Source organism: Scomber scombrus, chromosome 8 (genome assembly GCF_963691925.1).
Source record: "Scomber scombrus chromosome 8, fScoSco1.1, whole genome shotgun sequence".
Taxonomy (NCBI): Eukaryota; Metazoa; Chordata; class Actinopteri; order Scombriformes; family Scombridae; genus Scomber; species Scomber scombrus.
This window is the reverse complement of record NC_084977.1, coordinates 2172311-2197024: the sequence shown is the minus strand read 5'-3', so window position 1 is coordinate 2197024 and position 24714 is coordinate 2172311. Positions and strand designations below refer to the sequence as shown.

General features: G+C 39.3%; 1 protein-coding gene across 1 annotated transcript in view; it reads left to right on the top strand.

The window, feature by feature from the left end:
- szt2 (SZT2 subunit of KICSTOR complex) overlaps positions 1 to 24714 on the top strand; it is a 106680-nt gene that overhangs the window by 58661 nt on the left and 23305 nt on the right. The window contains exons 53-66 of the mRNA XM_062423812.1: positions 1827 to 2026; positions 2638 to 2804; positions 3796 to 3893; positions 4053 to 4185; positions 5004 to 5134; positions 6541 to 6588; positions 8316 to 8437; positions 9369 to 9554; positions 18345 to 18600; positions 18699 to 18778; positions 20798 to 20923; positions 21941 to 22143; positions 22717 to 22813; positions 24137 to 24217. Coding sequence (XP_062279796.1) covers positions 1827 to 2026; positions 2638 to 2804; positions 3796 to 3893; positions 4053 to 4185; positions 5004 to 5134; positions 6541 to 6588; positions 8316 to 8437; positions 9369 to 9554; positions 18345 to 18600; positions 18699 to 18778; positions 20798 to 20923; positions 21941 to 22143; positions 22717 to 22813; positions 24137 to 24217 — 1928 coding nt within the window. The remainder of the gene's footprint in view (positions 1 to 1826; positions 2027 to 2637; positions 2805 to 3795; positions 3894 to 4052; positions 4186 to 5003; positions 5135 to 6540; positions 6589 to 8315; positions 8438 to 9368; positions 9555 to 18344; positions 18601 to 18698; positions 18779 to 20797; positions 20924 to 21940; positions 22144 to 22716; positions 22814 to 24136; positions 24218 to 24714) is intronic.

The window sequence follows — 24714 nt, the reverse complement described above, 5'->3', positions numbered from 1 at the left end:
CTGCTGGTTATCACACTGCAGGACTTAACATTATATAGCATTAAGCTGTTCAAGAACAGTGTCATCTAATCCAGCACACTATTACAACAAACTGTTGCTGCTAAATTGACCAGTGAGTTGAATCATCTCCTCTCTGACAGTGAAGCAACATTGTTCCTGATTGCATTGAGTTGTCCAGGTATACATGATATTAAATGTGCCCCATGAGGACCATATTACTGCAAAAAAAGTTTCATAATTCATTTGTATTAGATAGTTAAACGTATGTGTTTAATCAAAGGAAATCAAGGTTGTCTTTTTGTGATTTATTTTATTTTATTTTAGTGATTGTTTTCCACTTGCAAACAAATATAACAAATATTCTAAACTGGATTGTAGAAGGGATTTGTTAAAAAACCCAACAGAGATTCAGTTGTGAAAATTAATATTTTCATAGTGCTACCACGTCTGCACTGCATGATGGACAGGAGTCACACAAGGTCACTTTCACTGACTGAAAGTGAAATGTAGGTCGAGCTGAAATGAGCCAATAATTCAACATCACTGTGAGGTAAAGATGGAAGTTAACAACACAGCTCAGCCACACAGTTATTTGTACTCCAAGCCATCTAAAAAGTCTCCTTTGGAAATACTTCGGATGAATATTTATAATAACCTGTATAAAAAAAGAACATATTACGCATCATTCATTTTATATCGCTCAGAGAGACAGTGTGTTCTTAGTTCTCAATCTAGTACCAACTATAGTGCAGAGAGAGAGAGTTTACCCTCTTATGGATTAAATACTTTAAAAGATTTTTGAAAGATTTGAACCTATGTGTTTTAAATTAATAATCAAACTTTACTTTTGGCCAATTTTGACAGTACTGCCAGAACTCCCATAGTTCTCTTCTTTTTCAATGTATATTATTCAGTGAAAGTTTTTATCTGTTAGCGAATAGTATCGGATCTGAGCAGCGCGATCTTGAACATTTCCGGTGCATGCCGGGTAAAAAAAAAACACGGATTCTACTTATATGGGCATCAGGAGGAGCAAGAGGCGCCTTCCTGAACCTGTGAACCAATCAACCTGTCAATCAACACGTAGCCACGCCCTAATGCATACCCTGCTTTATCGTCACATATAAAATCAGAGAGGCCAAAATTTCTCAAATGAACATCATATAGAGACGGAAGTCCTTTTGACACCAAAACGGTCGCCCTCTGGTGGCCTTTTGATAGAATGCAGTTTTAAGTTACTTCCGCGTTCGCATCATTTCAGAGGACCAGAATTCCCCGCCTGGTTTTCACTCGTCAAAATCAATATCCACACGGTCAGGTTTGGCAAGAAAAATCTCTTCATTGTATGGAAGTCCTCCAAACTGATAACTCGAACAAAATTGTAATTTTAACAACTTTACAGGCAGTTTTCACTCGCTCGTCTCTCTTGTGGTGCTCTGGTCTGCAACGGTGCATGAAAAAGGACCGAGAACAGGGAAAAAACAAGGAAGAGGCGCTGTCAGCGTTTGTGTGGGATGAATGCGCATCCTGCTGGTGAAACTAAGCAACTACATCTGAAATCTACTAGGCTGTATAGCTCTACACATTGTAAAGCTGTAAAAATTGGGGATTAAACTATGTGTGTAACTAATGGGCGTTACATCTGTATCAGCTATCTGCTTTCAAGTTTGTGTTTGTGTTTCATCATAGTCTATGATGGTTCAATCTTACAGAACAATGTATTAGTCTAAACTTTAGTCCTCTACAGGCCTAAAGCTGAGAACTGAAGATTGTTCTGTTACTCATCACTTAGATTAAATGTTTGTCTTTGTAAAATGTGTCTTCAGGTCTGCTGATTCCTTTACCTGAGGTGAAAGAGGTGAAGGATAGTCCTAGGCAGCGCAGTGGCTCACGGGTGTTTAAATCCAGCCCTTCACCAATCACCTTAACCCAGTCTGCAGGAAGCACCCCCATGACCGGGACCAGCACACCTGAGTCCACCACACCCACTGGAAGGAGCACACGTCGGAGTTTCTGGGACATACTGGTCAGTTCACCCAAAGGTTGAAGGCTTTCTTTATGGAACTAGAAAACTCAAGTCCACAGTGTTGTAAATGAGTTATATCACTGTGTTGAATGTAGTAGTAATAGTAATGATTATTTCTTCTAATTTGCTTACTGAAATAATTAAACCACAGAGTCAGGATATAAAATGTTTTCTCATAGGTGAAAGATGAAAATGCAAACTCATCAAGTAGGCACACTGACTCATGAGCCTGTTACATGATCGACCAATGCAGAAACCTTGATGACAACAATCTGAGCCTAGACCTTAAGATTGTTTCCTATCTTATCTCTAACTCTTATCCAGTTTATAATGTCATGAATTATTCCAAATTTTCATACTAACATCCAGAAAAACAACAAAATAGAACTCACAATGCAGCAAAGCATTAGTTTAAAAGGTGAGGGAATATATGTGAAGTACAAGCACTTTTGAGGCATGTCCCCCACTTACATTTTTTACTTGATAACTCCACATGAGCTGGTGCGCCACCTGAGATCCTCATATCAAGTCTTTCTGGTTGTTTCCACTATAGACAGAGCTTATGTTGGGTATTTATTAAAGAATACATGTGTTCTGTTCCATCCTTGCAGAGTAAGCCAGACTCCTCAGAGCTCGGGAGCCCAAAAACAACTGATGACATCGTACAAGAAAAAGGAGAGGAGGGCCGAGCGGCGCGACGAAGACACAAGACAGAGAGCGTGAAGCAGCAGTGGAGCCAGGAGAAAGCTATGGCTGTGGAGCTGGAGCAGGCCCAGAGGTGTGGAGATATTATCAATATGAATTGTATGAAAAAACACCACAGCATTGAAGTCTCACTGAAAAAGAGATCTTTATTCTGAGTTGGTGGAGACCAAACTAGTGCTAAAAAAGAGTGAATACTGAACTTACAATCACCAGGTGGACACAAACATGATTCCAAATGAATGATAATGTTTCTGCCATGCTGTTTTAGTAGGTGAATGTTCACCTATGTGTAATGCTGATAGTGTACACACCTTGTTGCACTGACCACAGCAATTATTCAGTTATTGTAGTTTTATGTTAAAAACTTGCTACAGCTGTTAAGCTAAAAAGCTATCACACCTGCAAACTGATATTAGCGGAGTAGTTTTTCCCTGGTGGACACTTGTTTGGTAGCTCGTTCAGCAAGCTTTGTTGGAACACAAGCCACCAATACTGTGCTATTTTGTGTATGTTATGGACTATATATGAAGTTAATACACTGACTAACCTGGAAAGCTAACATTAGCTAGAGAGTTAATATGGGTTTCGGTTCAAAGTCAGAGGCTCTTTCTGTGTTGTGTCACAGTATATGCACAGATGGGGCGTTGTCATGACACCGACCAGTATAAAATATGAATCTCTTTCTTGTGAAAACAGATCGATTCCTCAAATGATAGAGCAGGACATGTCATTTACAGAGCAGGTGTGTGTGCTGTGGCAGGGACAAAAAATGCAGTTTCATCTCAGTTGGAGTAAATCTCTGTATTTGAGTTTTTAAAAGAATCATCAGAACAAGTTGCTAACGTATTGTAAGCGCAAACTTACCCAAGAACATTCTATGAATAACTGTGGGTTAGAAGTGTCTACTTTCCCCTGAAGCATTATCCTCAGACTGAGCTGTGACAGCCAGAAATCTCACCTCCTGAACAAAAACTCAACTTGCCTTTAAAGCACTGCAGCTGTGGTCTTTAGTATCACATGCACATAGTGTTAACGTGTATTCTGTTGTATGCGTGGCTATGCAGGAGGCAGGTGTCTCAGTTGGAGGAGGGAGATACAGGCACTCTGCACCACGTCTATCAGGTTACCTTCCAGCCGTGGATCACATTCATGGCTAAACTTGGTAAGTTTTGTTTCATTCTTCTCAATGACTGTATATATTAGGATGAGAAGATTAAGTTGGGAAATAATTTTCTGCATTTTCTGATGATGATATTTTATATTCTTAGTTGAAGAACTTCATTCTCTGTATTTTTTCCTCGCTGCTGCTGCTGATCAACAGGCTGCTCCTCCATTCAGCAGTGCACAGCTGAGATTGCTTCTCACTTCTTGCTGCCTTCCATCTTGGCAGAGATTGTCAACTTGGTCAGTTCTCTTGCCAGTGATACAACAGTGAAAGCATTTGAAAAGACAAGGTGAGTTTCTGTCACTTTTTAGAGTTGTAATGATTACATTTTGTCTTCTAAATAACAAAATCCGCTGTCTCTTGCCAAAAAACGTTTTCTAGCCTCCAGGTTTGCTTCCACACTACGCAGCCTACTGAATATGTGCAGTAGAATTTCCCCTGCTGGCTCCGCCCACAAGCTTCCCACTCAGCCCACAGACTTTACATTGCGATGATGTTGCAGATTTTTAAATCACTTTTCTTGGCTCAAGGAAAGTTTAACAAATATAAAGCCAATCAAAAATTCATAACAAAAAGAGTCATAATTGACCTTGTCTGCAGTTCGAGGTGTCCTGTCAACAGTTTTACAGGCGTCTATTTCACAATGTGTGGTCTATTGGGAAAATGGGGATTTTACTGCAATACCACAAGTGGCCACTGGGAAAAATCAGCTAATGACTGAGTGGCAGCGCCCTATGAGCTCTTATAATACATCCATTAGGTATTATAGAGAGACTGTTTGATTCCTGGTTATGTTAAATGACTCCAGCTTGATCATGCATTCCAACATACATAAGTGGTGGGAAGCCAGTGCGGGATTACATCATTATTGCCGCATGCTGGTTGGTGGAGGTAGTGCATGTCTGTCAGCAGTTGTCCAGATTTCTAAAAGGGGCATAATCGGCAAACCACTGTTGCTCAAATATGGATGATCTCTAATATTAATTTTGAAAGGGTTTGTGTCCTTCATTCTTCCACATGCACAGTACAGTGCACAGTATTGTTTCACAGCTGTGTTATATTGTCTGATCCCAGTAATGATTTTCTCCATTTCTTAAACCTTTTTAGATGCCCCCCATCTGGAAATGTCTTTGTTCCGTTCCCTCTTGCTCAGAACCTCAGCCAACCTCCTGATGCTACAAGGAGCTTTATTCTCATTGGACGGAACTTCCACCAGTGGCACTGTAGCACAGAACAAGGTAACTGCTAAAGGCAGCGTCTGTAAGTCACCTACAATACTGTGTGTGTCAGTATTCATGCTCTGCACTGCTTACTAAACTGTATGATAGCTACACCACAACGATGATGAATAATCCATATCGTAGTCAGTTTGTTCTAAGTATTTAGTCAAAGGCAAATAGAACACTAAATTAGTTTGTACTTCTATATATCATATGACCTGGAAATATTGAGGGATCTTTTTGAACAATTATTTAGTTCAACATGATTGTTTCCTTCACCTACAAAAGGTTTTTGCCCTGTTTTCAGACAGCTGAAAGTCTCTTATCAACACAGTTTACTGAAATTGTATGCACTGTACTGAACCAGCCAAACAGAGCAGTGAAGCACCTGCGGATTCCAGAATCAGCAGCTCTTTGGTTTGGTTTCTGTAGCGTTGTGTTTGCAGAAGCGTATTCTGATTGGTTGTTGCCATCAGTAGACACTGGTCATTTTAAGCTGCAGAGAACAGTGTACTGTGAAAGAAGCACTACATAAAACTATGTCGAAATGTGTATAATTGGTAACCTGCAATCTACAGTACCACTTTTTAGAAGAAGACAGTGTTTCTTTGTGAGACTCAGTAAAGAAAAGACAGAGCCATGAGCCTTTTTGGCTGGGGACATGAAACATCATTGTTCAAAACTTAATACAAACAGAACATAATTGTAGAAGAATGTATCTAAAATCTGTCCAAAATCCGTAAGTGAACTGTTTAAATTGACTGAGTCCAGTTAGTTCTACAATAACGCATCTTTGAACTGCACCTGATGTTTGTGGCACAGCAGCACATTTTTAAGCTCAGTGACTGAAGCACAAAGCATTCAGTGACATGTAACTCACTTCTATCAAAAGTCATTTTCCTCATATTTATTTTTCGTTTACCAGAATTTAGTGTTGCTCCACCAGCCAGTCACAGTGAATAAATACATGAATAGGGCAAATCCCACTTCTCTACTAGAATTGTATTTGTAACCATGATATAGGACCTCTAATTCAAAATATTCTTGCCAGTGTACCACAAATTTAATACAATAGGAATTATGTCAGTTAGATAGTGATATTGACCCAATGGTATCTAGTATTGATTAGTACATCAGTGTATGACAGTACTTTGAGACAGTGTATCAGCAGCATGTTGCTAACACCTGTTATAACCATCATGTGTATTGTAGAAGAAGAGGTTCAAGCATGAGTGTTCTGTCTCAAAGCTTTCAATATGCTCTCCTCGCTGCTGCTCTTCGAGCCTCTGTTTCTCTGTCATGCTAGCAGCTGTCTAACATACCTGTGTTATTTTGCAAGTGTCCGCTTACATCAGTTTGTGTCGAGCTGTGTGTTTCACTCTCCATGCTGCCTTGCTGTTTGTACCATCTCTGTTTGCCTACAGAAGACAGTTCAGATGAGGAAAACACGCCAGTGCTAAATAGGTTCACACGTAAGTTCGCCTTTCAGCTTAACACATTGGTGCTGACGGGATATTAATGGGTTTTGGTTTTATTGTTTTTTTTAAGGAAATGTCACATATACATTTTTATAAACATTTCTCTATGAAATATATGTATTTCTTAAAAGTGGATAAAAGAAGACATATTGTATAACATGGTGCACTGTGTACACTGCACAGTTAACCTGCTTTGAGCAGGCTGGGGGGGGGGATGATGGAGGAAACCCTAAAACACAAGTTTTCATCCAAATGTAGCACAATTGTTAACCACACTTCCACTTCTGATAAGTGAATTGAGTCAGATCAGATTTTGCATATTTAACCAACATTTCACATCTTATACTTATATAAACAAACACTTCCCTGAAGGATTAATAAAGTTTCTTATCTTAGAGCCAGTTCACATGTACACAGGTATTTTCCTTCATTTGTTCTCTAAAAGGATCTCGTCCACACAAGCACTGTTTAAATACAATCTCAGTCCAAATGAAAACACAGAAAACATTGTCAAGTGCATGTCAAACCAGCATTCTGACGCCTCTGTTTCTCAACACAGTGGAAGAGTAACTGTACATTTATGTGTTAACATATAAAAAGTACTTTTAGCAAGGCCACGTCCATCATTGCACGAAATGTCGCCTCATGCAAACAAAAGGGACAACAGCACACACTCTGATGTCACAGGATGTCTACTCTGCACACAGCACTGAAAACACAGTTTCTGAAAATTGTCACCCTGGAAGCAGTTTTCCAAAAGTTCCATTTTCAGTGATGTAAAACACAGTTTTTGTGTGGACAAAAGGGAAAAACTTGTTTACATGTGGACTATACATTTCAACTTGTAGCTGCAGTTTATGAACACTAATAAGTTTGCCAACCCAAACTGTTTGTGTATTCTCACTTTATCAGATTTTAACTACATCTTAGAATTTTAATCTATTTCAACTTTAGTTTCTTGCATACTGGTGAGTAAGTTGAGTATCATTGCTGTTTTGTAAAACCTGGAACAGGTGAGGACAGAACCTCAGCATGCCTCGGTACATGATGTCATTTTACTTTATGCTGCATAAAATAGAGCCCAATGAGCTTATTTAATAGACAAAGAAAAAATACATTAGATTGATTAAATAAAAAACTAAAGTATATGAATTAGTTTAAAAATGTTAACAGTTGAAGGAGACCTTGGAATACTACTTGATCTATATGAGTCTGGCAGTCCTTCCTCCTGAAGAGTAATGTCTTTAACATAGATATTACAATCTGAATAATATCTGTAACATATGATTGTGGAATACAACTCACAAAGAGTTAAAACTCTCCATGTTGCTCCTCTTCCCTTGATTGTATTGAATACATTTCTTCTGGGTTGGAATTTCCAGACCAGCATTTACCTGAAAGTAAATATTTATCCTCTTCATCAGCCAAAGCTGGAAACCTCAGAGACTTATTAAGTAATTGGATGCATGTGGCCTGAGGGTTTATAAAGACCCACTGAGCAGTTCCCTAGTAACTGTACAAACCAAACTTAATTACATCTTCAAAGTTGAGCCTATGTGGTGCTGTGCATTGACTGTAACCGTACAGTTTGGTGAAGAACAGATAAAAGAACGTCCTGACTGTCAGCAGCAGTCTGTGTTAAAGGAATTGCCACGGCATGCTGTCTGGCTTTGATTCACATTACTTTGCCATTTAACAGAGTTTTCCTCTCTTCTGCTCAGCTCATAAGGGCTTCCAGCGCTTCGAGGCTCTGGAGCAGAGTGATTGGGTCAGTCCCTGCCAGGCCGGGGCAGGACTGGCTCCCCGCCAGAGGTTCCTCTTCATCAGCATCCTGGACAAAAAGGTGACCTGACATATGGAAGCCTTGGAATTGTGAATTTTCCCTCAGGCCAACCAGAGAACAAGTCAGAGTTTTAAGAAACAGGAATTCAAAAGCTCATGTTTGTATGCAGCTGTGAATACATCTCTGACCAGTGAACCACACTGGTGTTATATGCAGAAGTACAAGTAGACAGTTGCTCTCCTTATTGCTGCATTAAAGGGCTTTAGCCTTAATACTGTACCATTTTCTCACACTTACCTCCATGTGGCTTATACACAGTAAGGAGGACACTGCATATAGAAGCTGTTGCTGTTATATATCAATGTATTTTTACATTTGCTACTGCACAGTTTTTACATTTAGCATTGATTTACTGTTTTAGACATCTGGCAATATGCAGGATTGTATCTCATTTGTACATAACTGGACAAAAGTCTCTTCCAATAAATGAATACATGTAAATGTAATGAGGTTGTATTGTGAGAATGAAGCAGGTGAGTTACTGTTGTTAAAACTGAGCCATAGAGAAGCCTTAATTATACAACACTGTTAGTGTAATGTACACTTTCAGAGCTATGAGCTCCACAAAATACATTAGATTCACCTCCTCTGTATGGTGGCTGAAGTACAAGTCTCAGACACTGATCACCATATTGTGACAAATGAAAGCAAAACTATGTACATGGCTACAAATAGGAAGTACTTAGTAAAAAGTTTTTTTTGTAATTTGGTTGAACTAACCCTTTAATGACATGATATTGTTATATATAAGTAGCAAACAAAAATAATAATGACATACTTTTTGTTAAACACACATAGCTCAGGCTTTACAAAGCACTTAACCACTATTATTGAGCTCATAAGAACAGATTGTACATATGTACTTTGTGCTCAGTGAACCTTTTTGACTTGATATTAGTTTGACGGTCATGTCACCCTCTCTGTGCGTCAGGTGACTCTGTACAGCTATAACTGGTCCGTGGATCTGGGCGCCTCTCTGAACCGCGAGCTGGTCCGCCTTGTTAAGTGGCAGAATGCGAGGGCTCATGTCGTCCACTGCCTGCTCAGCCAGAAGATGGGCCTCTTCCATCACCACTGCTTCTCTGATGCACCCATCCACGAAATGGACTCCAAGCAGGTAATACCACTGATACAGCCCCTAATGTGAGAGCATCACCAGCAAGTCAGCAAGCATGGAAAGCCTTTAAAAGTGTGGAGGCTGAACCATGTTTGTCTGTTTGATGTGATTGACTTTGAGATTGTATTGCAGCTCTGTTCTGATCTGTATTCATTACAGAGGTTATGTTTAAAGATTTTGATATTATTACATTATACATTATCATTTTTTATCATTTTTAACATAATTAGATATTTATGAGGGTTCTTACTTTCAAATAAGCCAGCCAGCCAGCTCGCAGACATAGATAAAGTTAATTAGCCTGTTCGCTGCAACAGATCAATTAATCAATCAATCAAACTTTATTTGTATAGCACTTTTCATACATGGTAATGTAACACAAAGTGCTTTACATACAGTAGTAAAAACAAGCTAATATAAGATATTCCTCTATTAGTCCCACAGGGGGAAAGTTTAAATTACTGCAGCAGCAAGTAGATATTAAAAAATAGAGCTTCAATAGAAAGAATAAAGAACAATAAATAATAACGAAGTGCACAAGCAATAAAAAAACAATAGTAATACAAAATATAATACAAAAATCATAACATTATTTACAAAAGGAATATTGGTGTTGAATGATAAGATACCTGAGTTTGATTTTGTTAGTTAACAAGAACAGGAACTAAGGAAACACTATGATAATCTGCAGTGAGGAAACACCTGAGGTAGAATAAAATGTAAACATTAAGAATACCCAAATAAAATAAAAGGTAATAAAAGATTAATAAAATATAATAAAATAATGTCACTATAAAATAAAGTGGGTAAAATCAAATCAGCTGACAGTCACCGGCTAGAAATGAGAAGCCTACTTTTGTCTTCGTATTCAACCTCATATGAGAAGCACTCATACAGACAGAGCATGTACAAATGTGGTCCAAGCCTGTTGTATAAATCATAAACAGAAAAACACTTTAAAATGATAATGCTTTCATCTGAATGTATTTACAGTTTAAATATGATACCAGGATTAAAACTAAAGCCATTTTATTGCTTTGTTCTGATCAGCCCATCACCATGTGCTTGACAAAGGGGGCTTAGTGAAGGCTGAATGGTTTATATCTTTCTAATCACAACAACTCAAGACACTATAATTTAACTGGAAAATAAACTGAGGTTAGTGGAATAAAAGAGGAGCATTTATTTATTCATACAGTTTAATTTAATTTAATTTAAATCCAATTAAAAGTTTTAATCAAGATGCCACATCAAAATGTGAGAATGTTAGAAACATATACTCTCACACCATGTACTCCATCACTTGCCACACTTCTTCATTGGTTGACTGCTGAATAAAATGAATGGATGTTGTTTTTCTATTATTAAAACCAGCATTCATTAAGGGAGCAGTGATAAGTAAGTGGCAAGAGAGTAAAAACTCAAATGATCTCATTTGAATCACAGTATATAATGTGATGGTAGAATACATTTACAGAAGCATATTCGTCCTGTGTAACTGTAAAGGTCACAGCTGTTTAACATAAGCAGGCGCTGCAACATCTCATTTTGCCCTTTTCTCCACCACCAGGTAATTAACACTAAAGCAGGAGAGTTTTATGTGTTTTGGAAGACATCCTGATAAAGAGTCAAGCTTTGCAGTTTTCAAACTTCTAATTCTAGTGTAGACATTTACCCGATTTTTATGGGGAGAGAAGTTAATACCTGAGAAACTCTTTAATGGCAAACTAAAAGCAGTGTCACCTTCATTTCCTCCCTCAGAATGTATAAGCTGCTTTTACACCTACTTATTGTCACTAAAAGCTGCAGCTGTGTTCACTATGACTACATCTGGTGGAGGATGGGCTGCTAGTTCAGGTGGAATCAGCAGGTCAGGACAACATCTGGATTTCCAGGACGTAGCGGGTCCTGGGGCAGGTTTGGTGCAGCTGTTGTGTCCTGGGGAGGAATCGGTGTGACTTCCCACATAAATAATGACATTACCTGTTCCCCCCACCAGCCTGTGTGACATATGCTTCACATGATGTGTATGTGACGTGTTGTTTCTACCCACACTCATGACAGTTCTACACTGCAGCTACAAACATCCACCTGCTCATATGTTGTTTCTACTTGTAGCATGACTCGGCTTTTCTAGCTGCAGTGGTGACATGCTGCTCAGGGCATGATGTTTACCCTATCACCATGTGGGTGCACGCTATACACTACAGTAACCATACTTCCTTGCATACAGTATATCATAGAGAGCCCAAATCCCAAAGCCACATGTATGCAGGCCTCTGTTCTACCTCTAACTCTTTATTTCATCAGTCTTTCTGAAAAACACTGAAATGTGTTTCGTATCTAAGATAATAACAGACCTGAATATTAGAAGTTATATCCTTGAAGATTGTAATTAATGTTTGATTTATTAGAATTCAACAACTACTACTAATATATATGTAGTATGACGTGTTTGTAAATAGTTACCATGTAAACTTTCAGCAGACATAGTGCAGCATTAGCATTCATTTAGCATCATGTTGTGTAAAACTGATGAATGTAATCAAATATATTCACTCTCCTTTAGTCTCTGTTTTGGTCTCCACCAGGGTTATTATAGTTAACAAGAACTAAGACTAAAACGAAAACTAGTAGGGAAAAAATCATTTTGTTAACTGAAAGAAAACTAAATAAAAACTACAATGAACAATACACAACTAACTCAAACTAAACTGAATTACAGATCAAATCAGCTTTGTGTTTGTCGCTCTTTCGTGTTCTCCCTCCATTTTCACTGTGTCCTGTTCAGTTTGACTTCTCCAGTAGGTGGCAGCATAGCGGATGGCGGCTAGCACATAATGCACAAGAAGAAGATACTTGACACGCAATTTACAATTTTCTAGAAATGGCTCAAGTTCCAGGCAGATACCTAAATACCTGAAAAGCTAAATAAAAACTAGACTAAAACTAGTTTATTCTTCAATATTAAAATAAAACTAACTAAAACTAAACTGAAATAAAGAAAAACAAACTAAAAAATGAAATAAAAATAAAAAGTAATACAAATTTCAAAACTATAATAACCCTGGTCTCCACCAACTCCTGAGAAAATGATCTGGCTCTTTAGCGGTTACCAGCTAGTCGCTAACTATGTCTGTCTGCTGTTTAGTGCTGAGCAGGACTGATAAACGGTGGATTCATCAGAGGTTTTTCTGCCTCCTGCACCAACACTGAACCAAAACAGTAATGTCTGTAAAACTGTAAGCCCAAAACAATGAGCTAAAAGCTCAAACTCTGTCCAGCTGAGTAGAACTACTCAATAGTGATCGTCCTCTGTTGGGTTCTTCACTCTGACTGACAGCTTTCACTTCACACATAGTCATCTGATCCATTTTATTATATAAAAGTATTCATTAGTGCAACTTTAAAAACCTACCATTCATGTGTAGACAAAGGTTTATTTGGTGTGTGTGTGTGTGTGTGTGTGTGTGTGTGTGTGTGTGTGTGCGTGTGTGCGTGTGTGCGTGTGTGTGTGTGTGGTAAACACACAACCTTTTGGAAACGCAGCACTGCACAGACTGCATTTCCTCATCCATCTAAAACTGGATTAAGATTGAATCAATTCCAGGTTAGAAAAGTGGTCCAATTGACATTCAGTAGAAATGCTGTCAGGTAGAGGCTGTCACTCCCACTCTCACACACACACACACACACACACACACACACACACACACACACACACACACACACACACACACACACACACACACGCACACACGCACACACTCCCACTCCTGTCACCCATAGCTCCATCAGAGCTTGTTGCTTTTTTCAGGCTTGTTTTCTCTTTTAAACATCAGCAGAACTGCTGGGCCTGCTGTATTAAATATGAAGCTGTAGATCAATATGCGGGTGACGGTCTCAGCGGTACAAAGATCTCTCGGCCATGTGACTAAGCATTTTCATTCTTCTTGATTATTGCTCTATATTTCCTGCCCTCTTATGTTGCCATGATCATATCCTGGAAATACAACCCTGTCACATCACCATGTTTTTCAAAACCAAACACTTAACTACCTCAGTGCAATCTAGCTTCTGTCACTTTCCATTTATCCTGCTGGATTATTTATGAGCAGCTCTGGCACAGAGAGGTCCACATAGGACATTTTCACATTCTGTTGTTTTTTTTAAGTGTGCTGCCAGTTCCAAACTGTTTGCTAAGCATATTTAACATCCCATCTTCCTTCACACTCCTACTCATCCACTCATCTACCCCTCACATCATGAGTCAGCTGTCAGATCAACCTCTGTGTTTCCCGCTGGTGAGTAAGAGAACAGTAGTGCAGAAAAACGTCCAACTTCTAGCTCAGTGATTTTCATTTCCACAGCTGGTCGAACACTAGAAAACCTGACGTAGTGTAAGAGAGCATTACAGCATTTACATATATGTAAGAATTTACAATAAGGAAGTTTCTCCAACTTTTTTGAGTTTGATTTGTGATGAAAAGGTTGCCGTGTTCAGTCATAGAACAGGCTGGGCAAATGTGGAAAAGTGTCCTCTGCCTCAGCAGCTGCGGTTGAAGTAAAATCATTTTTTCCCCCATCACTATTAACACCCATACCAAGTATAAGGCCACCACACTGCAGGTTTTCCTTATCTCATGGAAGTAATAGGTTCCCACTGTTTCTAAAAAATCCATTAAAAGCATCTGGCAGAGACACACTGCTGCTTTTCCCCAGATAGTACATCATTTAAAATAACACATCAATTTATATATGTCATCTATAATGCGGTTTTACACTGTCACAATTATTGCTGTTGCATCAGAAGCAGTTATATTCCACCAGAAGTGTATGTGGAGATACAGCTGTGCAGATAGACATCGCTTTTTACGCTGTTTAATTTAATGTACTGTACATTTGTGCAATAACAGAAAAACTGACTTAGGTGCCATTGAATGCAATAATTAGATGGTTATAAGATGTGTTAGGAGAACAGGCTCTGAACCCCAAAATTCCCCCATAAATGCTTCACATAGGGGGGATTTTACTCTGTTAGGGGGAGCTACATGTCTTACCTGGTCCTATTCTTACCTCAGATTGCATTTTGTCACTTAAAGTATTCTCTGAACTATGTTATATAATTAGGATATTATTTATTATATAGTTGTCTGAAGTATATTATATAGATAGCATATTATGTATTAAATATTATATAGTTGTCTGAAATATATATTATATAGTTGTCTAAAGTATATTATATAGTTAGTATATTACATATGAAATATTCTAAAGTTTTCTGAAGTATATTATATAGTTAGCATATTATATATTATATAGTTGTCTAAAGTATATTATATAATAATAATAATAATAATAATGCATTTTATTTAAAGGCGCCTTTCAAAGCACTCAAGGACACCTTACAAGGCACAAAAACACAACAACAGTACATCAAACAATATAAATCAGGTAACATTTAGTGCAAAGATAAAGAAATAAATATGAATGTGACTATAAAGTGCATTAGTACAACAAATAAATAAGAATGTGATTGCATAGTTAGTGTGCCACTCTGAATAGGTGTGTTTTCAGGCGGGATTTAAAGGTGGAGACAGAGTCAAAAGTGCGAATGTCTGGTGGGAGAGAGTTCCTGAGGCGGGGGGCAGATCGGCTGAAAGCTCTTGACCCCATGATGGTAGTTAAGTTGGCAGATGGGGCAAAGAGCCGGTTGGCAGAGGAGGATCGGAGAGTTCGGGAAGGTGTGTAGATGTGAATAAGTTCAGAGAGATATGATGGTGCCAGGTTGTGAAGGATCTTGAAAGTGAGGAGTAGAATCTTAAAGTCAATGCAGGATTTGATAGGGAGCCAATGAAGTTGTAGTCCAGACTGGATGTGATCAGGGTGTTTACCAGGATAGCGGTGCAGGTTGGTGAACGTGAGGGACGGAGACGATTGATGTTACGTAGATGGAAGTATGCAGACCGAGTAACGTTATTGATGTGGGCTTCAAAAGATAATGTGCTGTCCAGGCTCTTTACCTGATGCGATGTAGGAACAGTGGAATTGTTGATGGACATGGAGAAAGTGTTGAATGTTGCTAAGGTTGATCTGGTAACAATGAGGAGGACCTCAGTTTTGTCACCGTTGAGTTTAAGAAAGTTGAGTGAGAGCCATGATTTAATTTCCAGTAAGCAGTCCGATAGGGCGATGGGTGGCAGAGTGGAAGAAGGCTTAGTGGAAAGATAGAGTTGGGTATCATCAGCGTAACAGTGGAATTGTATGTCAAATTTCCTGAGAATGTGACCAAGAGGCAGAAGATAAATAATGAACAGGAGGGGGGCAAGATCTGAACCAAGCCAGAGGGATGTCAGTGATTCCAATGGAGGATAACCTGTCCAGGAGGATGTCATGGGAAACCGTGTCGAAAGCTGCGCTCAGGTCGAGGAGAACCAGAATGGAGAGAAGTCCAGAGTCAGATGCCATCAGGAGGTCATTGGTGATTTTCACTAGTGCTGTCTCAGTGCTGTGGAGGGGACGAAAGCCAGACTGAAATTGTTCATAGAAATTGTTGTCAGACAGGTGGGGGTGGAGCTGGGCTGCAACAGTTCTTTCTAGTATTTTGGAGAGAAATGGCAGGTTTGAGATGGGTCGGAAGTTGTTCAAATCATTCGGATCGGCGCCAGGTTTCTTGAGTGTTGGAGTTATTGCAGCAGTCTTTAGTGATGATGGAACAACAATATAGTTAGCATATTATATATTATATACTGCTGCTTGCATTAGTCTTCCACTACTTTTTTTCTGAACACGTTCCATTTCAGATGATGTAGATTTAGGTTTCAACTAGCGGTCCATGTTTGTATGCTGTAAAGTGCATACAAACATAAAAGCTTTGCATTGGGAACATTAATATACATAGCATGTACATGTAAATGTGTGCAGGAAATAAGTGCTAGATTTGTGGGAATCAATTCAACTATGTGCATTACCTGCAATCATGCACTGAAATTCAGGCCCTGCAGAAGAAAATCAATTTGTGTGTGTGTGTGTGTGTGTGTGTGTGTGTGTGTGTGTGTGTGTGTCTGTGTCTGTGTCTGTGTGTGTGTGTCTGTGTGTGTGTGTGTGTGTGTGTGTGTGTGTGTAAAAGCATGTGTGTCAGTGTATAGTCAATAAAGTAAAAATGTACATATGATTGTGTACATGTGTTGATACAGTCTGCAGCCAGAAAACAATAATCAATCCCCACAACCACACCAGAAATAAAATAAAAACTTCTTATGAACTGACCATCTTATATTTTCAACTTTCCAACGAACACATGTATTAAATGTTCTGTCATGTTTGAATGAAGCTGTAAGTAACATTTATATAAAAGCCATCTATTCCTGAATGACAGAAAAAAAATCCTTTTAGCAGCTTTATGAAGCTAGCAGTGTTGTATTATAAAATATTCCATGTCTGAAAAGAGCTTTGAAGAGAGATCAGGGGTTTGGGGGGAGGGGGGAAGAGGGGAAGGGGGGAGGGGGTCGTAGCTATGGTGTAGCCAAGAGGAGGCTGTGACAGCAGGCTTTACACCCCGCCTTTGAGTGTGGTCATTTGGGACAAGTAGAAACACTTTTGCCTTCAGACGTGGTCAGACAGCACTTTGTATGACGTCTGTTTGAAGCATGCTGAGGACTCTAGGTAGGTCATTATACATCAAGTCCTGAGTCACAATGAATCATTTCAAACCATCCTTATTGTAATATTGTGTTTAGATGTTAAAGATTTCTAAATGAATTTGTGGTCAATCAATCAAATGATAATGAAGAATATCTGGAGCCAGGTTTTGTTTTTTAACACAGAATACAGAGAAATGTTACAAGCTGCTGCTGGTAAGTGGCTGAAGTGAGGATTGGTTAGAGCAGCGTTTTACAGCAGAGAACGATAGCAAATGTCCTTTTAGTCCACCCCCACCCCCTCCCCCCCAACCAACTGCAAAACAAGCTAAAAGAATAGAAAGAACCAAACTTTCCCTCCGATGCCCCCCCCCCATCCCCCCGCTCTCTTCATCACCCCATTACTAATGAGTGCGGACAGAAGGCAGAATCAGAGCAGCAGAAAATTTGCCTGAACAGAGCTTCATCTGTCATGGTCCTGATGAGAAGCAGAGGGAGCACCAGTGCACAGTTTGACCCTCCAGCCTGTGGGCATGGTGCAGCCAGCCCTGCCACACTGGGGCATCTGGGCCCTGAGCTGCTCCACTGAACAAACTCGCCCAAAAGTTCCTCTCAACAGCAACCGGGGCACATGAACTGACCTCTGGGAATGTCATATAATTATCAACACTTGGTTTTCTTTTATTATCTTTAAAAATGTACGGTTCAGTGAATGCATCGTATACTATGGACCATGTGATTAAATAAATCTAAGCCTCTTTTCTCTACCCCAGGGGACCATCTTTGGCCTGTGGTCACTGCTGACTTTACTGTATGTGTTAAAGCTGAGCGTGCAGAGATTAATGCTTCAACCCCTGAAATGTTCAGTGGGATGGAGGAAGCCAGGTCATTAATATCAAACCACAGTGACAGGAAGTGATTCTGATGCTCCAAAAGCTCAAGGCTTTTCTGTCTGTCTTTCACTGTCTCTATTAGGGTTGCAAAGGGGCGGAACTTTTTTGATATATTACCGGTAATTTCCATAGAAAGTTTCCAACTTTGAAATTCCCAGAAATTCCCAGAATTTTGCAACCCCAGTCTCTGTATTATATCTGTATTATTTAGCAGTGATTATTGCTCTCATTTGTGATTGTCTTGTTTTTTTTTCCAGGACCCCAACCCGTTCCTCAGCCCCTCCATGGAGCCTGACGCACTGCTTCGTAGCGCAGTTCCTCCTCTGCCCAGTAAAGAGCAGGGGAGGCTGGGCAGCTCTGTCCGAAGTCTGGCTCCACTCCACTTCCCCTCTGAACTGCTGCCCTTTGACGAGGCTCTGAGGGACGTCTGCACCATCCGACCCCTGATGGAGGGGGATGTGGTGGCCCGGCATGGCGGCCAGCTCTTGGAGATCAAAGCAGCTGAGCGGAGAGGTTAATGCCGCTACTGCTATTAATAGTAAAAACAATGATATCAGTTTTTTTTCCCTCTGGACAGTAGGATGAAGGTCTTTGTGTTTGTGTGCTGACAGAACTGGAGAAACAGATGAAGATAGAGAACTTGTTTGTGACGTGGCAGCAGAGGTCTGCACAGTCCAACATGCCCATCTCAGTAAGTACATCTGTCATCAGCTCTGAGTGCCACACGCTCCCACATCCTAAAAATATCTGTTTGTGTAGATTACAGGAGAAAATGCACCAAATCTGACTTCTCATATTCGACTCTAGTGTTTTTATTAACAGTGTAGAACACATTAAGTCTGACATACCTATTCTAATTTGACCAATTTAATGCAAGGCAAACGCAAACTCAGTCATTTCAGATTTCATACACCTTTAATGTCAAGATGGAAATGTGTTCTGGAGCTGTCGAGCAGAGTGACAGGGAGGATTTATTTAGAAGTCATTTAGGATGTTGCTTCATTGCAAGAAAAATATAAAGTACTGTAACTTAACTGTTCCAAACAAAAATAAAAAGATATTGCAGAAGAAGGACAGAGGAGAGTGTGGCTACAACACCAACACATGTTCAAACAAACCCCTGAATGAATGAGCCACAATGCCATGTCATCATGCTGCTCTCTTCTGTAAAGGTAATATAAGATTCTGTGTGTGCTTTAAAAACACTGTTTGTCAGGGTTGAGTGAGGAGGTCATTTTAAATAAGGTAAAAAAAAAAAAATAAATAAAGCAGTTTCTGACTGAAAAGGTGTAGGCTGAAGCATTTGCTTAGAACATCGACCCTTTTTGCATTCAATAAATCCCAATGTACATGACAGACACAAAACATACAATATATATATAATAATATAATGACACAATACATAATAATACAATTTCCTTAAATATGGGTCAGTGACAAATGGGGTTGGCAAAATGATCAATTCAAAAATGTGTTAAAACTAGTTTTAAAAGCAGCATCAGGTTTGTTAAAATGTACATTTAGTATTTTTGTTGGTTTTATGTCATTGAGAATTCAGTGTTCTGTTGAATTATTTGGTACAAAGTTGTTATGTTTACACCACTTAGACATTTTTTTTCTATGATCCTCTAATATATTCTCTCAAAATGGATTAAAAACAGAAATTTTACACTGAGTCCACACACAAAAAAGTGTTTATTTTTTAAATTTTAACCACTTCAAATTTGACTAAACCATATGAACACAAAAAACGTAATTGACCCATGTACATGGTTATATTCCCCCAAAAGTAGTAATGTTCTTATACAGAACATAATTCATTACAAACTTCATATATACAATAATATTTATGCCTCAGATTTATATTTGTTAATCATCTTAATCACTAGTTCATTCTATGTAATGCAAATGCCAGTTATCAGCCTTTTTACTTGCAGTACACGACAGAAACATATATGATGAATAATTTCAGCTTCCATTACAATAGTGTGATCATGCATGAGCACCAAACGTAATGAAACATGGCACCGCATTGTACTTTAGCTCATGGTTCGATTCAAAGAGGTGACAATATGTGACCGGACATTGAACACATTAAAAAACATAATGTGAACAATCTAACACCAAATTAGATCTGACCTTTCTGTGAGAAGTGAGCATTAAATTCCTGCACTGTGAACGTAGCTTAACATCAAATATAGCTAATAGGACTTGACAAAACCTGTGGGAGTGGCGCCTCTTACCGCGTTACGGCTTTGAGAAGCTACAATTACAGTTCACTCCTCAGGGAAATCATTTAGCATTGCCTGCTTTCAGAGTAGGGAATATCCAGGCTAATTAAAAAGGTTTCTGTCTGCCATGGCCACATCTCCAGAGAGGTTACATGGTGGCATTAAATTTACGAATTTGGTATTTCAACAGACACCCACGTAGAACTCTGACTCAAGCACATCTAAGAAGAAGGGGGTATGCAGTCTGACCCGGGTCCAGCAAGGCTCGCAGCCATTTCCACTGGCATTTGGTTACAGACTGATTTCCAAGCACAGGCCTTCCACTTAATTATCTATCAGATGTGAGCTGGCTGTAACGGAGTGAGGCTTGCAATTCAAGCTTTACTCTGCAGCCACAATATGAAGCCCTGCAGACTTTATTTTTGAAGACGTAGTTGTTATACACTCGTGTTTCACTGTCCTCTCACCTTCAACATCAGCTGGCAGATTTGGAGACCCTGAAGCATTCGTCCAGGCTGGTCCACTACTGTGCCACCCCGCTCCTGTTTGACCCTGTCTTCCGCAAGCAGATCCAAGAGGAGCTGATAGTCCAGCCTCCAGTGAAGGTAACAACTGCTGTCTCACTCAAAGGACGGTAACAGGAGGATGAACTTGTTTAGATTATGTTTAGTTCACAATAGTATACACTAACATACTTTCTACTTTTCACTATATGTATAAACTGTCAGCCAAATACAAACAATAATGCAATTTGAGATAGTTGCACATTTAATTGAGATTAACCTCTCATATGTTAAAACCCCACTTTGTGATTCCGGTTGTTATGTGACAGTTGTTTCCTAATGTAGTGTTTAAGGACAAGTTCACAACTTTTCAAATATGTCTTAAAACAGCAGTTAGAAGCCCAAATGAAGATTGATAGATTTTTCTTGCTGTCAAGAAAAATCTGGGGGCAGCTGTGGTTCAGGAGGTAGAGGACTGTGTGGATTTAGTTCCATTCCTCCTGTTCATACTGACTATTAAAAGATGCTTTTTAACTGTTCATATGGACACCTTACTGCTGGTTTAAGACACATTTAAAGGATTGTGAACATTTCCTTTAAGTGACATATTTCACTAACATGAAGTTAAACCCTGCTAAAGCCTCATATAAGCTTCACATCTACTTTTAAAGACTGCGTAGACACACTGTTGATTTTGTCCTCCATCATTTACAATGGCGGCACAGCAAGGAAAACCTCTTCTACTGTTCATATGGGCAGCTGACTGTTGTTTTAAGACACACTTGAAAAATGAAAGTCGTTTGAATGTTCCCAGACATCAATTTTCTGCTGTTGATCTGGTACTGTGTCATTTCAGCAGCAGAGTAACCCAGACGTCCTCTTCCTCAGTCATGACCATAGACATACACACTAGACCATGTATAGTATGTTTATTGACCCATAAATCAAGAGGTTTGCCTTTAGGCTCAGCTCAAATTCACCATGACAGTGTCTGCTCCACTGCTATCGCAGCACCAGTCCACCTGTTAAGATATAAGGTCTCCATCGCTCGGGGCAGTCACACACTTCCAAACTGAAACTGTTGTATAAATGTTTATGAAATTGATTTGTTTGCTGCAGAAACGGCATCGCTCCAGCGACTCCACAGCGTCGGGTCGGGACCGGAGCTACAGCACAGACTCGGCTGACATGCTGCCCAGCCGGCTGAAGGAGGAACCCTGGCTGCTGGAGATTTCCAGCACTTTCCTCCAGCAATATGTGCAGTACCTGCAGAGCATGGGCTTCATTCTGGTCCAGGTCCGGCCTCAGTCCCCGGCTCGCAGGTCTGTATATGCAAGAAAAGTTATGATCACTGCTTCTTCTTGACAGTTGTTTTCTTTCTATGTTGTCATATTATCATCATATCATCATGAACGGTGGTTTCCTCTGCTCACATCAGGCTGAAGTTATCACCCTACAGTACACTAACTCAGGACCTGCCCTGCACATCAAATTCTACATTTTCCCTCCTTTTTATAAGTATTACTCTGTTTTCATTCAACTTTATGTATATTTAAATATATAGGCTAAAATGTTAAACCTGCATCTCTATTTCTGCATATATTCCAGTGCTTTAGTCTCTTCTCCTCCTCCTCTGTGAGCAGCTTTCATCCATTACTCATCATATGTGTTTTAATCCATTCCTGACCTCTGACCTCTGAGTTCTACTGCCTCATGGCTGATGTATCCGGAGCAGATGTAGCAGGGCAGATGCCTGTCACTTTCTAGGCTCAGAATGTATGACTCGCTCTGCATTGTATCTTGTGGGTTTGCTGCACGGTGTCGGTGGTCCGGCAGCCCTTGAGCTCAGACCTTGACTGACCCCTGCTCTCCGTCCCCACCCCCATCTCTTACAGCACTGCCCGGGCTCGTGCTGCCATGCTGAGCTCCATGTCATCTGAAGGGAGAATGTCTTTTTCTTATGTGAAGCAGAAGAGCGAGGACAGCCCTAAGGTCAGTGTTCACTTCAGAGATGCACAAGTTTTCCTCACAAACAAATGACCCCAATAAATTTAGAATGTCTGGTTTAAACTACTCTAACTGTGTCTAACTGTTCATTAAAAACTGTTCTGATCTCTTTGTTCCCTGAAATGTTTTATTCTGAATATATTTTCTACAAACATTGTTAACCACGTAGCTAAATAATACTATTCCTTCTGTTCATACTCACTATTAGAAGATACCTTAACCCTTACATACTGTTCAGGGTCACATTTGGCCCATTTTTATATCTGAGTGCTATAAAAATACTTTTTTCCATTAGCCTGAAATGTGATGATGTGACCCACAATATAAATAATATAAAGAACTTTTTAAAAACATTCAAAAATGTTCCTTCTTCCCATTTAATATAATTATTCTCCTGTGTTACGTAACATTGGACCATTATATAATGTTTTTTTATATAGTTTTTTCTCAGAGAAACTAAAAAATAAACTCTTTCTGTTCTCTGAAAGCTTCATTAAGGATTAATTATCTTTATCTGTGAGTGACGAGGTCTTTATGAATGATTTGTGGTTCAGAAGTTTGTTGCATAGTCTGATTATACAGAAGTCCTGCGACGGGTCAGAGTATGAATAGTATGTGAGGGTTAATGTGCTTTCAGTTTAAGTGATGAGGGCCAAAATCCACAATCCTCAAAAATGCATTTAAAAGTTTATCTAAAGCTCATATGAGATTTGAGTCACTGGAGTATATCTTATATTAGAGGATATCTTCTAAAGTTAATAGTTTTAGCATCAAATTCCCTCTTTGTGTTTCCCCTGTCAGCTGTGGTGGAAGTATAGGAACAAAAAGAAGGACTTTGGCACTAAAAAGACTGTAACATAAACATATCTACTTGTTTTTGACTCATGCACTGGAAACTGACATGTTGCTGTTCACTCTGCAATTTTATATTTTTTCGGAGTAAACTGAATTTATGATTCTGACTAAAATGTGTGCAGTGTTTTATTAGTGGAGTAAGACTCAGTGCTCAGTGCCTTGCAGGGCAGTCAAGAAACGCAGTGTATTCTTGTTGTCAGGCAGTGGTAACCTTTTCATTGCTGCTAACATCAGAATGTGGAGGCTCGGATTAGAGGTCCTTTGTTCTTCGTGGTACACAGATAACAATTTCACCACTCGTAAAAAATGGCACAGGGTTTATTTTCTCTTGAAAGAAATGAAAGAGCAACAGAAAATGTCAACATCCTGTGTTCAGAAGCAGCTGCCTTCACACATTTGCAGTATTCCAGACAAACTGTAATTGTAGAATTGTTTTCTAAATGAACTTTGCAGACTACAGCATCTGGCACCACAGCGTATCACCTGCAGAGGGCGCTGCCTGGAGGCATCGTGTTGATGGAACTGGCTTTTCAGGTACGTTTAGGATCGTGAAGCACACTCATGTATCAATACTCTCAATGACACATTAAATAAAAAGAAGTCAGTGTTAATGTTTGTATCAGAGGTAACTTAACATGTCCTTTAAAATGGGCCACGGTCTTAAAAGTGGTTAAAAAAGCAGCACAATGTGACAGCAACTTACTATTTTATTAAATACACTGTACATGCAGCAGATAACTCTATTTATGAACTTACTACGGTAACATAATAATATATCTCTCAAACTGTTTCATAGTATGAATGAAACATAAGCAGCAGTATGGTTTTGCTCAGTGACTGTAAGTCTGAGTATCTTTCATCTATTTTTCAAACTAGATACAATATTGTGAAGCATGGCGCCCCGGTGGCCAAGACAACATCTTCAGTTAGAGTCTGATTATTACATTTCCTAACTGAAAAAAGAAGTTTTTGATTGAACTTTATGAAGTGATTTTGAGTATAACAGTCCCATCTATCAGAGGCTGCTTCTG